Raw genomic sequence first — 17,988 nt, forward strand, 5'->3', positions numbered from 1 at the left:
CAATGAAATCCATGAAGTTTTCTTCTGTAGGAGTAAAGTCTTGAATTTGGTTTTCATCCCAATTTCTTTCCTATTTCACTTCCATTAAGCAACTGCTCTCGCAATGCTTATTTAAATATACAATAAATGTATGCATGCCATAGCAGGAAAACATACATTTAAGAACTGGCTATTCAACAGGAATGCTGTTATTTTTACATTCACATTAACTAACAAATAAAATTAATTTCTTTGCCTTACCATACATTTTTCAAGCATTTAAAACTGGACTCAAAAGTTAAATAACCTCTTCATCATTAGATAAATTTGTCACTTTTTCTATACCAAAAAAAGTTAAAAATACTTCGCTGATAAAATCCTATAGACAAGCACTTTTTAAAAAATAAAATTTATATAGAAAGTATTAAAAAAAAAAAAAGGGTAAGAGAAACACAAGTACAAGCAGCTAAAGTATACTGAAAGAGAGATAAACCAGTGTAACTGGGTGGATAAACAATGCCCTTCTTCACCATTTTAAATTCTTTTGAAGAAATTACAACCCTTACAACTCCTAATCATTTTGACAACGTATTTGCATCCTGGCCATGTAAGATACGCACTTTCCTTGAGCCTGGCTGGTCTAGACAGCAGGAAGCAAGATATTTGTATAAGAAAAAGAGAAGAATGAAGGGCCAAGAGGCCCCACAGCAGTTGGAAGAACAGTTGTTCTGAGTGGAGAAACAGAGGAACAGGGCAGAGGTGAGCTGAAGGCCTTCCCAAACCCCATTTAACACATTTGTTTCTCTTTGTTTGGGCAACTAAAACCCAACAGTTCAGTTTTCAACTAATTTCACTTTAAAATCCCTGGACTGAAGCTCCTGGTAACAGCTGGAGGGAGCAGTGGGAGTGAAGGAACCGGGCAGACAATCTTGTCGTGACTAAGACTGTCTGTGGTCCCCAGTGCCAACACCACCAGCAGACCAGTGAGGTGCAACATGCTGGCTATAGGAGGCAGCTGACAAGCCGGGCTTCTGCTTCACAGAAATTCTGCATTTTCAAAATAAGGTTTCAATCTGAACTAAAGCAAAAACAGTTCTCCATCTCCCACTGCAATTTCACATTCATAGGAAGCTTTTACCCTTCAAAATGAACTTTGATATCAACACCAACAAATTTGTGGCATCACTGTAGGACTCACTATCTACTCTCACCCCTTTCTACCAATATCAAACATTTCATGACACCATTTATCCTAATCCCAGGAATTCAGGCTTTCCCGCATTAGCAAAACCCTTCCTGCAACTGTTCAAAGCAACACCATCTTTTCTATTCCAAACATCTCTGATCCTACAGATCAGAGCTTTAACAGAAATCTTTGCTGTAAGAAGAACAGACACTCTTTTTTCCCCTCCACTCCATAATAGCACAGCTAAGAAATGATGGCCACATATTCCAGGTCTACATCCAACAGACTTATCCAAACAAGAGGAAATCACAGCTATCCATATAAAGTAAGCTTGCAGCCACTTTACACAGGGAACAAACAGGAAACAAACATACCACACGAAGTGGTGGTATGTTGACAAGAGCATCTCAGCAGTGTTATCATTCAAGAACATTGCTCAAAACTAGTTTTACTTAAAAATAACTTAAAAGCATTTCCAGTAATGCCTGATTTTGTAAAACTTTGTACCAAACTTAAGTTTTGGCCCAAACTGGATCCATCAACAGGCATTCAAGAGGGACTGGAAGCCAGCTATATGCCTAGTCAACTTTAAAGACTAATGCTACAATCTTAAAGGCACTTGGACATCATCCTGAATTGTGACAATAACCCTTGGGCAGCTGGCTATGCAGCAGCATTTTGGCACTGGCACTGCATACAACATGTCAGGAGAACAGGACAGGCTTTCAGAAGCTGTTTGTTGAAAATGACAGTGAAGCAGTTTAGGTGGTCTGCACCTTACTGCCTGTTCACAGATGATGAACCAGGTCTACCTGCTTCCTCCTCCTCCTACTCAGCAATATAGCCACTTTACAGTGGCTGAAGCGACTGGTTTGGTTTAGAAAGCCCGTAATCTAGGATAATATATTCTCTTCTCCTCCTGCACCTCTCTTCCTCCTTAGGAAACTTCTGTATTCTTGCAGTATCATCTGAAGGGTGGTTGCTCACCCTGCCATCACCTCCTGGTAGCCAGTCTGCAGCCATCGTAGCAACTTGCCAGATGATGTTAGAGCATGTTTTTGGATTAATAACCCTTACAAAAACAGAACTTCTCCCCCACTGAATAACAATGGCCTTTCTGAGCTCTGGTTTGACTCAGGGCAGAAGCAGATCATTAACCATCAGATGATTCAGCACTTGGTGCCTTCATTTCTGCTGGCTGGTTTTCATCAGCTACCAGACTACAGCTTTGAAGGTGTATCATTTACATGATACAATCAGACACCTGAAGAGGCACACAGGTGTCAAGTCTCTCCAGTTCTGTGCTGGTAGAGTTTTAGGCAATACAGCCTGCTCCTGAATTCTCCCCTTCATTATGTGGCTTTATAATCACATTCCCCACAAAAATACTGACTGTAGCAGCCTGCTGCTTTTTTTCCTTAGGTTCAGAATGAGATCATGCACAGAAAAGGGTTGAACGCAAGATCTCAAGTCACAAGACTGGTAACAGGTCCCAGGCAGGGAGAAGACAATCACCACATTTCATGCTCAGGAAGGGACAGCTGGATTTTAGTCCCACCAAAACCAGCCACACACAAAATACTGTTGGACACAGGCCCTCCCCGCCCCCCAAAATCCCTTCTGATTTACTCATGGCCACTAATCTCATTAGAGTTCCTATAATTAAAGCACCATAATATCTGATTAAGAATATAGTATGCTGTTTAAATTAACTCACTCAAAGACCTTTAATACAAGAATGACTGCTCCAAGAGAATTACAAGATTTACAAAATAAAGCATCCCTAAAGAGCATAAGATCAAAACTGGATTATCAAGTTTCCTGATTTGCATGCAGAAAAAGCACGCTGTCAAATCACCAAGATTTCTATAAAACTTTTACAGCCACATTATAGGAAAAATGAAACAAGTCTAAATACAATGATATATATACACAGCTTCAAATATTTATTAGAGAACATACTGTACTTTATAGATGTTAAGAAATAGCAAATGTTGTTTTCTAGTCAACACTTGCTGAAAGGTGTGGAGTGAAATTGTTGTTCTGAATAGCACTTGTCAGGTTTACAGACTGGGAAGATGAGAAAACACATATAAACCTTAGTCTCTTTACCAGTCTAGTATAAATTAAATATAAAAACCTAGTTAAACTTTAGGACTCCCCCCTCTCGTAAGTCAAAATTCTGTCCTATTTGTTTATTTTTAAAGTAAATTTCCAAGCACTCCCCACACCTCACCCCCCTCCAGACACACGAATGGACAAAAAGCAAAACCAGGCGTAAATACTCCCTCTGACTCAGACATACAAGCAGCCAGGAGAGGTTAGGAAGTGAATCACTCATTTAGCAAACCTATGTGTGCACGCAGCTTCTGTAATAACCCAGGTTTCGTGCCACATTAAACGGAGAGGAAGATGGGAAGTGACGAAGATGTGAATGCAATACTACATCTGTGAGACTGAGTGCCCTGGTTCCTCCCAACCTCTTACCCCCCCACGCTCCCCTGCCCCCAGTTTGTGTGCTGGATGCACAAGTGTAGAAGCCCAAAGCTCCCAGACAAAGGGGAAATGGTTCTTCCACCCTTCTGACCCTAACACCACTTGGCATACACCTGAGAGCCCATGGAGATGACCTACATGAGCACCAAAGTCCTGGAAGAGCACTGATATTTCAAACATTCACACTCTTCAGCCTTAACCGTTTTATGTTTGTGAATTAGCATAACAACAAAGAAGAGCTATGGGCTGCATTGATTTCTGGAAATGGGGCTTGTTGGGACTTGGCCCAGGCTCTGTGGGACCCACACCAGGTCATAAGGTGCAGTAGTCACAACCTCTTTCACACTAGCCCATCACCCATACCTACCCCTCCCTCAATTTCTCTGGGTTCAAGAGAATAAAATCACAATTTTTTTTTTTTTTTTTTTTTAAAAGGTAGATAAACTGGCTGCAATCAGAGTCTGAAAAGCCCCGAGGGGTCTGCAAGTATTTGGCTGGGAGAAAGAACAGCTAAATTGAGGCAGAGGTAAAGTTATGCAATTAACCAAAAGTCAGGCTCCAGATCAGCCTGTGTGCTCCAGGCTCGCCTGCTAAGCTTCTGCGCCAGCCATTAAATCTTTGAAAGGGATTATGCAGCAAGGTGCCAGTGATAAGAGAGGTTGGATTTGACCTCTAAGGACCTTCCGATGCTACATTCCTAAATGAATTACCCTCATTTTTCAGTATGCCAGTAACACTACAGGCGAACTCTGCAGTTGGAGCATTTTCATCTGGATAATCTTCATTTCAGCAATGCCTAAAACTTCAGTTGATTTTCTGATCTCTAAAGGGCTCCAAGGCAGAAGTTTTGATGCTGTTACATGCTTGCATAGAAGAGGGCAGAATGCATTAACAGGGATTTTACTTTGCTATTCAGAAATCACAGTGAAACCATCATCAGGAATTCAGTTTTTTTCACTGAGACATTAAAAGCAACATGAATTATTGTAAACAGTATACTTCTGCCAACATACTCCACATTTTCAGTAAGGAAGACCACTCCTCCAGAGATTTAGAATCAGTCAGTGCCCTCTAAAACAAAGGCCACAGATTATTACTTCCTTGACAAGGAAAACAGATCTAAACAATGCATATTGCTGCTTTGAGGTTTGGGTTTTGATTGTTTGTTTGTTTTCAACTTCATGTACATTCCTACATCAAGCTGACTGCATCCAAATTGAAAATGTTTAAATTTTCAAACAGAAACAGTTTTTCAACATTTACTCCTTTTGAACTTCTGGTAATTTTTTTTTTTTCTTTGCTACACGAAGTGCTAAGTCCCAATGATGAAAGGCACCTTCATTTCTATCCTATACTGCCTTTCCACCCATCCTTCCTAGAAACTCCTCTAATATAACTGACGTGGAGAAGTCTTTTCTCTTTCTCCTCAGGATGAGTCACAGGGTCCTTCCACAGCACAACAAAAAGATAAATCACTTCTTGTTCTCTTCAAAGAAATATCACTTTCTTGTTCTTTTCAGAAAGGAAGATTGGGGACGAACACATTGGACAGTTATTTGAGGATATTTTGTTTCCTTTTTCCCTGAACAAATGTATCAAGCAACTAAAATTCTGCCTTGTCATAACAGCATCTGTAACAACATGCCCACAGAAGTGCTCTGTGAATCTCCCTCCTCAACATCGGTATCCCTGCTGCAGATGCCCCCTCCTCTGCATCCATATGCCTGCCCATCTTTTTTTCACAGAAGCACCCATACGGTTATCTGCCAAGCAGACCTTTTAGTAGCTGCTGGGATAAGATTTGCAGAGGGCTCAGCAATAGCAACAGCTTCCTTGAAGAGGGCATCCCTGCACAGACACCCAACAGCTGGCCAATGCTAAACCCACTTCATGGGTCGTACACCTGGTTCCCAGGCCAGCCAGCTGTTTCAGTCACCAAGCTGCTGGATTGTCCTCCAAGAGTCTGGCCTAAACCAGGCAGGAAAGCTCTCTGGTATGGCTTTAGCTACCAAATCACGTAACTTCCATTAGATCACTGTAAGGTGCAGATACCCGCAGAAGCCAGAGAAGTCTACCCTAACATCACACCACTTCGCAATTTCCAGCTTCAAAGCAAGATAACATTCTGACACAACTTCAGTGGCAAATACAAAGGTGGCGCAAACATGGACTGGTAATATACTCTGAAAGCTTCCTGTGGGTTTCCAGTCCACCACTTAAATACAAACCAAAACATTATGGGCCCTGTACATGAAATCTCAAGAAAGCTTTTTAAGTGTTCCTGGGTTTCAGTATTATAGGACACATTCAAAACATCATTTCTCCCATCCATCAGATCTCATACTAAGCCCTTCCCTGTTACGTAAAGATAACAAAGATGATCCATAAAAATGCTAGCAAGCTTACTATTAGCCAGAGTGAACACTACCAGCACTAATAAATGCCATATATGTCAACGATGACCAGAGAAAAGCACATGCTTCACTTTGGCCAGCACGTGCAATTTCTAAGCAGTGAAATGTTCCCTGGTCAGAACAGCCTGACAACTATTTATAGTGCTTAGGGGTAGCTGTAGCCGTCTATGCCGTCCTGACATACGCAGCCCAGTGGGAGCACAGACTGCCTCAGCACCGCTCCCTGCCACAACGGGTGTGAAAATCCATTCTATGACCAAACAAGCATGTCTCCACTGAGCACATCCCAAAAGTTTCTGTTGAATAAAAACACAAAGGTGGTTAAGCAAAGAGCTTGTTTTTCCCACATACCCATGCTTCTCCCATTGCTCTTTGGGTTTAGGACATGCCTACACTAGTGGCAGAAACAATGCACAAATGTTTTCTGATGATAAACTAGCCACTAAAAACCTTAGCGAAGACAGGGCTTTGCTTTCAAGCTGCTGATTTCATTTTGAAACAGCAGTTCTGACTGACAAAACAGTGATGAAGACACATGCAGCCTGTAAGTGAGTACATCTGAGCACCCATCTAAGCACGGCAAGCAGCTATCTGCTCAGGATGGAAAAGCTGTCTTGTTTCTTTTTGTTTGTTGTTTTTTTCTGTTTGTTTTGTTGTCCCCTCCCCCAGAAGTTCTTGTTTACCTTTGTAACTGTGATTCTTCACAAACAGCCACACAGACACACCCCCTCACACACACTATTTTAATCTTACATAATTGGCATAGTACCAAACGTGATGTATTCCCAGAATAACAGGCCAAGCGGCTGCATCAAGGGCATGCCACAGACCCGCGTGCACAAGCGCTGAGCAGTGCGAAGGGCTGCAGGACGGCTGCCCCTAACTCCAAGAGTCGCCTCAGACGCAGCTGCTAACGCTCCCAAACTCTGTTCCTTACCATTCTTTGCACTCATCTTTAAAGGAAGCTGGCGCCAGCCATGAAACAACAAGAGACTGAGAATTCAAAGAGAAAATTCTTTAAAAGATAGGCAAGAGCTTAAAAACATAAAAGCGACCAACCCGACAGGCTGCGTAACAACGCACAAACACTTCGGGAACAAATGGTCATTAAATCGGCAGCTCATACGCAGACAGCTGCCAAACGTGTTCCGTACGGGATGGGAAAGGTTTCCTACGCCACGCCACGGAGCCGGAGTCCAACTCGTCGGGCGCACAAGCCGCGGAGCCGGACGCGCAGTGATGCTCAAGCCCTCGACCCGCACAACCAGCGGCTGCGGGTCGGGCTGGAGCTGCCCCTGCACCTTTTAACAGTTTTTCCCCCCTTCAGCACAACTCAGCGGCGTCTGCCGGGCCGTACCTGGGAGCTGAGGTACCGCTTGAGGCACTCCTCGCACACCGCCTTCTTGCAACAGGACAGGGGCTTGATGGGCTTCTCCTCCAGGCACACTCGGCAGCTCAGCACCAGCAGCGGCCCGAACTCCCCCGCGATCAGACCGGAGAAGGGTTCGGGCAGCAGGTACAAGTCCACCACCTCGATGCTGCCGCCCGCCGACAGCGGGTCGCTGCCCGCCGCCACCCCGCGCCGCGCCGGGGGCTGCCCCACGCCCGGGTCACCGCCGCCTGGGCCGCCGCCGGGGGAGACGGGGGCCGCCGCCGGCCGGTCGTTCTCCACGCAGTAGACGGTGCAGTACACGTGCCGCCGCGGGGGGCGGCGGCGGCCGTTGCCCTCCTCCGGCCCCTCCTCCGCCAGGGCTGCCGGCTCCTCCGCGGCCGGCGGCTGCTCCGGCTCGGCCGCCGCCTCCGTCTCCTCTTCGGCCCCTCGCCGCCCGGGGCTGGCGGCTGGCGGCGGCGGCTCCCCGCTTCGCCCCGACCCGGCCGCTCCGCCGCTCGGAGCTAACTCCCGCGGCGGAGGCGGCTCGTCCGGGCCCGGCTCCCGCGGGCCCCCGGCCGGGCTCGGCGGCGCGGCGGCGGCGGCCGCCCTCGGGGCGCTCAGCGAGCTCTGCTGCTCCCCCATCGCCGCCCGCCGCTGCCGCCGCTTCTTCCCATCCAGCCGCCTCCCGGCCCCGCTTCTGCTTCCGGGTCCCGAGCCCCGCGGCCCGCCGCGTTGAGCCCCGCGCCGCCTGCCTGCCTGCCTGCCTGCCTGCCCGCCCGCGGGCGCCGGCCGCCGCCGCCCGGCCTCCTCCCTGCGAGGCTGCGGGCGCGGAGGAGGGAGCGGCGGGTGCTGCTCAAGTCAGCGCCACCCGCCGGGTCTCGGCCGGAGCCCGACCCCCATGCCGGGGACGACGCGGGCAGCCGACCCTGGTGCGGCGGGGCAGCGCGCCCGGCCGCGCCCCGCAGCTGCCCCGGCCCTCCCCACGCGTCCCCGCCCCCTGCCTGCGGCGGCCGCCCCGCCGGGCGCGCCCGCCCCTGCCTCCGCCTGCCCCGCTCCGCCCCGCTCTGGCGCGGCCCGCCTTGGCCTCGCCTCTCATTCAAGCGTAAACACCGCGGGTTTGCCCGCACGCCGCGGCCCGGCCCCGCGTCTCTGTCCTCCCCGCCGTGTGCCAGTACCTGCGGCGGGGCTGCACCACTCCCTCCTCCGCACCCGTCTCTCCTCCTGCGGGGGCAGCGTTTGCCGCCGCTCCCCCGAAGTCATCTGCTCGAAAGCACGGGCAGGGGTGTAAGAAAGGGTGTTGGGAAGCAAGCAGCAATTTAAATTCCATAGTGCCCTTATGGTCCGAGAGAAGCGTCTTCTGAGCAAACTGTGAGCACCCAATTAAAAAAACATCACCGAAGAAAACAAGGTCGTAGTGAGCAGAACCAGTGCTGCTGTGAGAGGTGGGTACTGAAAACAGGTGATATGGTGATATTCCCTAAATAATCTAAAGAAGTAAAAGCAGGTGAATCCACATACGTCCAAAATGGTATCTGATTGTTTGGCTTCTTGCAATTAAGATGATTAGAGGAGGAACGTTTGCGCGTTCTGCTCAGGGTCAGCCGGTATGCCAGTGCCTCTGCTTGACAGTATCTCCAGACCTTGACATCACCAGTTACATCATCACGAAGGGCAGATGTCGTGGATGTGATCCTGCAGCAACTGTGTAACTTAACAGGGACTGTACATTTTCCAACCCATACCTTCTCTAGAGTATTAACCAGAAGTTAGGACATGTGAGGACATGGATCTGGGTTAACTACAGTAAGAAGGGGAGGAAGATGTCTGCAATGGGGAGATGACAGTAGGGGATAGGAGGGGTGTCTGCATGCTGTCAGCTTGACCTCTGTGAGCCCATTAACTCAGCCTCACAGAGGCCCTGTAGGACCTGTAGCAGCTCCATGTGTTTGGCTGTCAAGGTCACTGGATGACGGGGCCAGCACAGCTTTGGGGGGCCCTGCGTGGCACTGAAGTGTGTGTGCGCTCTCTGGAGAGGAGCTGAGCCTTCTGGAAAGCCACATGGGGAACCTGCCTTGCTCTACTGAAGGCTGGAAATCGTAGAATCATTTTGGTTGAAAGAAACCCTCAAGATCTAGTCCAACTGTCAACCTAATACTGTCACTAACCCATGTCCCTAAGAACCTCATCTCTACATCTTTTAAACACCTCCAGGGATGGCCACTCAACCACTTCTCTGGGCAGCCTGTTCCAATGCCTGACAACCATTTCCGTGGATAATTTTTTTTCTAACATCCAATCTAAGCCGCCCTTGGAACAGCTGGAGGCACCCCTGGCTCTTCTGGGTGAAAATTGGCAATATCTGCTGGCTTGGGGTCTCTTCAGCTTGCAAATGCTATATTTCTTCAAGACCCAAGATGACCTGAAAGTCAGCATGAATGAATTTGTGAAGTTCCCAACTGCAGTTACCCCTGCAGGAAGATCATATAGAGGAATTATTTCTTTTAAAGAGCATGGCTTTTAGCTTTACTTATTTGAGCCTCTAGAGTTGATGCTCTCAGAGCTTACTTTGAAAATATGAAGTATAAAACTTCTAGTGAATGAACAAATATCAGAATTTCCCACAACCCTGCCATTGAAGAAGCTGGAGCTTAAAGAAAAAAACGTGGAAAGACATCACTGCAAAGAGCAAGCAGTGTTGCTCAGCTGTTAACCTAATTCACAAATGTGTATGCAAAAGCACAGCAGGAGATAAATGGTCCTGGGCAATTCAGGACAGCAATGTTAACCGTACAGGACAGCAATGTTAACCGTACTCAGCCGAGGGGAAGCATTAGGCAAACATGAGTTACAGAATTGCCCGTGCTCTACTAGACTATGGACTGAGGATAGTTTGGTGACCTGTGCCCAGCCATGGGTCCTGCTTATCCTGACCATGAACCATGGGCAGATGTACTGGCCTCAGCTTCTGCCAGTGCTCCCCATTCTGCCCTCTTTCTGTCTGGGATGGTGGGACCAGCTGTGTCTGGTGAGGTCCTGCCTGACAGCCTCTGAGGGGACCCTGCCACTCCCTGCTGCAGGGAGCCACTAGCTGCATGGGTCCTTGACACAGGTGCGCTTTGCAACAAGTCTTCGCCATATTCTGTAGATAGATTATTTCAGGCATATTAGAAAAGTATGGAATTATATAATAGTCGATAGAAATATTGAACTGAGGTAAACATAACATGACCTGCTGCACATGCCTTTCCCACCATGCCTTTATACAGAGCCGTATTAAAACCACCTTAAGTAAGAAGAATTTAAAAACAAAGAAAAGTCCCCACATGCCCCCAGCAATCTGACAATATATAGCAGTGTGTTGCATGGCACTCACTTATTCCCAAAAAAAATCTGCTGAGGGAACACACGGTTTGAGGGATGCTTGTTCTGTTGCTAAGTGCACTGCTGGTTGGTGTTGGGGTGCAGTAAGCAGGACCCCAAACGCTACTGGATGCCTGGTTCCCAGGTTTTGAGAAACCATGAGTCTGATTTGCATCCAGAATGACTCTGTTGCTAAAACCTTCTCGTTTTAAAATGTGATTTTAGATCCACGCATTTTACAGTCTCTGTAGAGCAAATAAAACCTTATGGAAGATATTAAAAATATAGCAGCACTACCAGTTTTACATAAGATAACATATTGAAATAAATTATCCTACAGAGATAAACCTTTTTCTTGCTGAACTGTTTGGTTCATGAGAACTTCATCATGTTTGAGCACAGTTGTGTGGAACTAAGTCTAGTTGCTTGAAACGTTACTTGTCTCCCTGTGATACACTGCCAAGGCAGACTCCACAGAGATTCACATACTTGAGCTCTGCAAATGAACTATGAGTAAGGAGCTGGCAGGGCATTCATTTTCTGTGAAGGACCCCCAATTTTCATAGAATCACAGAATGTTAGGAATTGGAAGGGACCTCAAAAGATCATCTAGGCCAAACCCCCTGCCGAAGCAAGAACACCTAGATGAGATTACACAGGAAGGAGACTCCACAACCCGCCCTGGGCAACCTGTTCCAGTGTTCTGTCATGCTCACTGAGAAGAAGTTTCTTCTCATATTTAAGTGGAACCTCTTGTGTTCCAGTTTGAACCCATTGCCCCTTGTCCTACCATTTGTTGTCACTGAAAAGAGCCTGGCTCCATCCTCGTGACATTCACCCTTTATATATTTATAAACATTAATAAGGTCACCTCTCAGTCTCCTCTTCTCCAAGCTAAAGAGACCCAGCACCCTCAGCCTTTCCTCATAAGGGAGATGCTCTACTCCCTTAATCATCTTTGCGGCTCTGTGCTGGACTCAAGCAGTTCCCTGTCCTTCTTGAACTGAGGGGCCCAGAACTGGACACAATATTCTAGATATGGTCTCACCAGGGCAGAGTAGAGGGGAAGTAAAACCTCTCTCGACCTACTAACCACCCCACTTCTAATACACCCCAGGATGCCATTTGCCTTCCTGGCCTCAAGGGCACAGTGCTGGCTCATGGTCATCCTGCTGTCCACCAGGACTCCCAGGTCCCTTTCCCCTACACTGCTTTCTAATAGGTCATTCCCCAACTTATACTGGAACCTGGGGTTGTTCCTGCCCAGATGAAAGACTCTACACTTTCCCTTTTTATATTTAATTCAATTTTTCTCCGCCCACCTCTCAGCCTGTCCAGGTCTTGCTGGATGGCAGCACAGCCTTCTGGCTTGTCAGCCACTCCTCCCAGCTTGGCATCATCAGCAAGCTTGCTGACAGTACACTCTATTCCCTCATCCAAATCATTGATGAATATATTGTATAATACCAGCCCCAGTACTGACCCTTGAGGGACACCACTAGATACAGGCCTCCAACTGGACTCTGCCCCACTGACCACAACTCTCTGGCTTCTTTCCTTCAGCCAGTTCCCAGTCCACCTCACTACCTGGTCATCCAGTCCACACTTCCTCAGTTTAGCTGTGAGGATGCTGTGGGAGACTGTCAAATACTTTACTGAAATCAAGATAGACCACATCCACTGCTTTGCCATCATCTGTCCACCTGGTTATGTCCTCATAAAAGACTATGAGGTTGGGTAAGCATTTTGGAAAGATCTGACACTGCTGTCCCCCAGAGCCTGGATTTACTTACCTCTGGGAATACAGCAAAGTCCATAATTTTTTTCTTCTTTGTTAAGACTATTGGAGAGTTTATTTTGAATAGGTATGTTTATGGGTGGTCCTTTTACTCATGCCTGATTTTTAAATTCCATAACTGAGATCCAGGACAGGCACTTGCATTTTCAAACAAGAAATGTAATTGAATGCCGCAGTTCTGGTAATGCTTGAATTTATTTACTTATTTATTTTTTGTTTTTTTGTTTGTTGATTTATTCTTCACACTGAACAACTAAGTTGTGGTGGCTATTGCATCAATGAATTAATTTTTTCCTAATTTGTAAAATGTTACAAAGTATTGCCTGATAATTTCCATTCTCCTTTATTTTGGCTTAGTTCCTTTTTTTTCTCCCTTCCTTTCCTTTAATCAAAGAGCACAAGCTTACGTAAAACTTCAGCAAAAGAAAGTCCTAGGCTATTCAGCATATAAACAGACTGCAGAATTCATTACTATGCAAAATCGCTGAAGAAGTTCTACAGACAATTTAAAAAACAATTGGATACTTTTAGCAATACTGCAGAGCTAAAGCAGCCTGTGCTGTCTGTACCAGCTATATATATATGTATCTATATCTGTGTGTGTGTGTACACACATATATTAGAAAAGGAGGATGCAATTTCCCAAGGCTGCCGTTCCTGAGACTTCATGAAAATTACTTTTCCAAAAAATAATTAGTATTTTTAGGATGAGTAATTAACATTCATTCTTTTGGGCTTATGCTGATTGCCTTTGAGAAAATTTGAAGATAGCAGTAAGTAACCGGCAGCATGGTACTGGGTCATTTGGTATAGAACTTACTGTTTTGGTGGGGGTTCTTTTTAACCTCACTATTAAGATTTTTTTAAGTATTCAAAATATTAATTTTCTGTTTTGCCTACCATTGCAAATGTGTTCTGAGTATTTTATGAAATGTCTTTAACCAGATGTTTATATTTATTTTGAAAATGAAATAAAAATTCAAGGTCTCATGTTTGCCTCTCAACATTTGTAGTTCTCAATATTATGTATAATTCAAATATAATATATTGACTTACATTCTCCAGAATACATCCCACATATAGCACTTACACTCTGGACATAGTCCAGCTTTCAAAAATTATAAGCTGGCTGTGCTGGTTTTGCAGTTTTCACAAAAAATATCTATAAGCTTCTGTGACAGAAGTTTGTGGCAATGGTACAGCAGTAATGGCAACTGTTTTCTGGGAGAACAGAGCTCTTAAAGCTTCTCTTTCATCCACAGTTCTGAATTTAGGTGGGATATATGGACACAACTTATTTTGTGGTAAAGAAGATGTAGTCATGTAATTCACCTAGAAAAATCCTCCTAGCATACACATTATAGTATGTAAAAGAAAGTATTTTTGACAATATTTGGTTTTAATAGTTAGGCAGTATGTTTCTGCATCTAAAATGAAAATACAGTTATCTCCTTGGGTTTCTGTTCATCTTGTGAGGTGAAAGAGTCATGTATGCTTTACAGAAAGTGTAGGTTAGAAAAAGGCATGTGCTAGAATAATTTCTTAGGAACATCCTAATTAAATCAGGAAGAATGACTGTGTGCCTAGTTTAATTGTTACAGTATTTATTTTGAAAACAGTCTGTGCCAATATTTTTATCTAGCACTATGGAAACAACCTTCAAAATATAACTATGTATCTTGAAAGTACCTCTAGAAATTCCAATGAATAGCTTTTGCATGTGTGTTCTTTAGAAATCTGTGGATGAACACTGGTCATTGGCACATCACTGGAATTACAAGATAGAGATATATTAACATATGTTAAGTTTCTTTAAGCAGAGACAGCATTGCCTAAATGAATCAAACCGTTTGGACCATAGATGTCCATATCTGGGCTAGGGAGAGAAAATGCTTTCTGGAATTTATGGATCTTTCCAAACAGATCTTATCAGTGTCTCAAGTCACCTTTTAAAGGGCACCTAAAACCTCAATGCATCCTTCTTAAAGCTTCACTTGTTTTGGAACAATGCGTCCTACACACTTCTACAAAATCCTCCTTTACACCTGTGACACTTTTTTTTTCTGATTTCTCTGCCTGTATCACTAATTTTTAATATCTTTCTCTTTTTTTCCTAACACATCTTTTTCTTCCTAAAAGTACCACGAAGCTCTGTGTCTAGGCTAAAGCTTTGTAAATGGACTCATGACCATCTTTCTCTTCCTAATCTTGCTGAATCCAGTTCCCCATTGAGGGCTAGAATCACCAGCATCTTAAGCTGATGGAAATGACTTCCTTCTCCTCACTCAAATCTTCTATTCTTCCTCAGATTTCTTATCACATTATCATCCATGATGTCACCTGGCTTCATAAGTTGGGAATCACATTCATCTTCAGCAAATGCAGAGGATCACCTGAGTGAAGCAAGGTACTTAAATATCAAACTTTGCATAGAGCAGCAGTGTATATTTCTAAGTTTTTGAGTTTAAAACTGAGAGACTGAGCTGGGAATCTCATGACAACAGACTGCTTTCCCAGGTGGGTTTGTTTGCTGTTGGTCCCAGAACCACACCTGAATCAAACTATGCTCTATGTATCCCACAATCACTGATTTTCTCCTTAACAGCAGACAACACCCAAATCGTTTATCAGCATTAGTCTAGAATGAAATGCCTTAATGCACAGCCTGGATGCGATGCCATCATTTTGAGGAAGCTGAAGCTATTTACCACTGTCAGCAGCAGTACAGGCATTGGACCATTTCAAACTACATCAGCATTTCTAGACTCTCCCAAAGAAAGAATCTTTCATTACTGCATTATTTTTATTGATATGCCTTTGAAGTTATTTTTATAGTAGTAGCTGGCCACAGGATTACCTGACAACAGCACAGCAAGAGTGAATTCTGCTGAAGGGGAAATATATTTTATAGCTATTTTTGTTTTAATTAACTAAGCAGAATGACACACAAATAGAATGTTTTGTAAAATAAAGACTTAGCAGCTACTTTTTCGATAATATTGTGAGTAATTCTCTGATTTGCAAATTATTATCTTTTCCTTCTTAGCTTCAGGCCTGAAAAGCGATTGAACATTTGTGGAAACAATTGTCTACCCTTATTACAGGTTTATCATATTATACTTTTTTCATTTTGTACTAGAGGTTTTTTTTTACAATGTTAATAATTTTAAAGGATTTCAGAAAATAAATTAAATAATTAACCTGATCAGGCAGTGCGTATACACAGAGCTATTCAAATTAGCTATTTTTTAATTATGCTTGTTTACTTCTTAAAACCAAACTTCAGAGTGATTTTGAAGTCTTCCTTATGCTCCTCTCCACAATTCAGCAAGACCCACTGTTATCGGCAGAGGCTTCCATTACACGCTCTGTGACCCTGCCGAGACTTATCGCTTCTGCACAGAGCTGCTGTGACAAACGGAGCTGCTTTTGTGAGCCGAGCGGGGTCTTGGGGCGAGGGTACCAGAGTGGGGGGCTGGGACCCCCTTCCTAATCTCAGCTCTGTGACTGACCAGCCATGTGACCTTGGATGAGATACTCCTGTATCTCTGTTTCCCCTCTTTCCCTTTGCCTGTCTCAATTATTTAGACTATAAGACGTGTACGACAAGAAGTGTTTGCAGCTGTGGCACGGTGCAGCCCAGCACATCCCGCGGTCTCAGATGAGACTTGGAGGTATTGCCATAATGCAGACAAAATGCAGTCTTTTCAACATCCATGAAAATAGCTAATTAGTAGCACATTTTATAGCTAGAAGTAAAAAAAACCCTGTATTTGTGAGAGTGTCTCTGCTGGGTTGAAATCATTACTGAGCAGGGCATAAGTGCTGTGAGGGTTTTACAGGCGTAACCTAACAGCAGCAACTTCACTCACCTTCAGCCTCCCACTCTCTTTGTGTGAGAAGGCAGGATTCTAAACATTTTCCCTTGCTCAGATTGTGCGTCCAGATATCCCGTGGGATTTTACTTGATGTGTACCAAAACAAATCTCTGGCAGGACAGGTGTGACAATGCTACCAAGGAAATAAAAACCAGAATAAAATACTGTAATTCCTCTTCATAAACTTGTTTTTATTACTACCATGAGAAGTACTGTCTCCTTACACTCAGTAAGTCATTCTGCAGAATAAGATTATGCCAGTTTCATACTATCATGCATCAAAATAAAGGTTTATTTAATGACTTTACCCCTAATTTGCAAATCCCTTTTGTTTTCCAGACTGTAAGGCTAGCTTCATGGTAGTGGTGCCATGCTCATAAAATCTTCACAGTCAGATGGAAAAAGGAGGCTGAATTATGATTCTTCAAAATTAAAATACTGGTCTATTGATTATTCTATATGTTGTATTGTTATATTGATTGTTCTATAAATAGCTTGACTACAGTGCACTGCAAGGGGGATTGAGAAACATCAAAAATCGGAACAGGCGGTGAATTGCCTTGACCCAAACTTAACAGTTTACTCGTTGCAATATATATCCAGTATGTGATGCAACATGTACACAGTGTCAGGTGGCACATCTTTTCTGAGGGGCTGCTAAGAGACAGGAATTAACAGGAAATCATTAAATTATTTCCTTGGAAGGTAATTTCACTATTTTTGCTGTGCACTGTTTGTCTGCATGAGGCATTCTTTGCTCGTTTATAGTTAAGCTGAAAGCTGGTTCTTAAAGTCTTTGCTGCATATGTTGAAAAAATTCTTGGTAAATGACATGCATTTTGCTTTAGGAATTACAGTATACAGCTGAAAACACCCATCTGTTTGTACATATGTCAGTAATAAGTCTTCACACAACATCATGTATTTCTGCATGTAGTACTTGGCAACCTTGAAAGAACTTCTCCTAAAAGTCTTTTCCTGTATTCTCTTATCTATATAACATGTCTTGTTTTAAAACAGGCCAAAAAATGATAATATTAAAAAGTGCAGCCACCCAGGGCAATCTAGAGACTGCAATAGAAATCTGTTTTTACAGAAAATAAAAGTTCAGCTTTGATAAATGTGAGCAAGAAATGGTTTGCAGAAGTTGTTCTTAGTAGCCGTTTTAGATGCAACATTAGTACATCTCACCCTAATGATAATGTTAGTTGCTTGGTTTGTACAACAAGTCCTAGATGGAATTATAAAAAGAGAAGTTGAAAAAATCCCTGGGGTAATGAGAGTGCATCAATAAACCTCTTATCATAGGGAAGCATAACTAGGGGAAAAAATGTAACATTTGAAGATATTGTCTGGACAGAAAACAAAATCCTTAGGCTGTCAGAGAGGAATCTGAGGCTGCCAGCAAGCCAAGGTTGTGGTGAAAGCCCTGCAGTTTGTTCTCTGGATCTGGTGTGCTTATCAGCAACATAAAACAAAAATCTCAAAAATGCCAGGCTATCACA

General features: G+C 44.2%; 1 protein-coding gene across 5 annotated transcripts in view; it reads right to left on the minus strand.

Moving 5' to 3' along the window:
* RNF217 (ring finger protein 217) overlaps positions 1 to 8,554 on the minus strand; it is a 67,229-nt gene extending 58,675 nt beyond the window's left edge. Inside the window, exon 1 of one of the 5 annotated variants that reach the window (XR_011738394.1) lies at positions 7,433 to 8,523. Coding sequence is in view for 4 of the 5 variants with exons in the window: in XM_065834536.2 (XP_065690608.1) it covers positions 7,433 to 8,089 (657 nt within the window). In the remaining variant the exon portion in view is untranslated. Of the gene's footprint in view, positions 1 to 7,432 lie in introns of all 5 variants that reach the window. The other 4 variants (XM_065834536.2, XM_065834535.2, XM_071806582.1 and 1 more) reach the window with 4 other exon arrangements.
* Between the last annotated feature and the right edge of the window lie 9,434 nt (positions 8,555 to 17,988).

The sequence above is a fragment of the Patagioenas fasciata genome, chromosome 3, assembly GCF_037038585.1.
Source record: "Patagioenas fasciata isolate bPatFas1 chromosome 3, bPatFas1.hap1, whole genome shotgun sequence".
Classification (NCBI taxonomy): Eukaryota; Metazoa; Chordata; class Aves; order Columbiformes; family Columbidae; genus Patagioenas; species Patagioenas fasciata.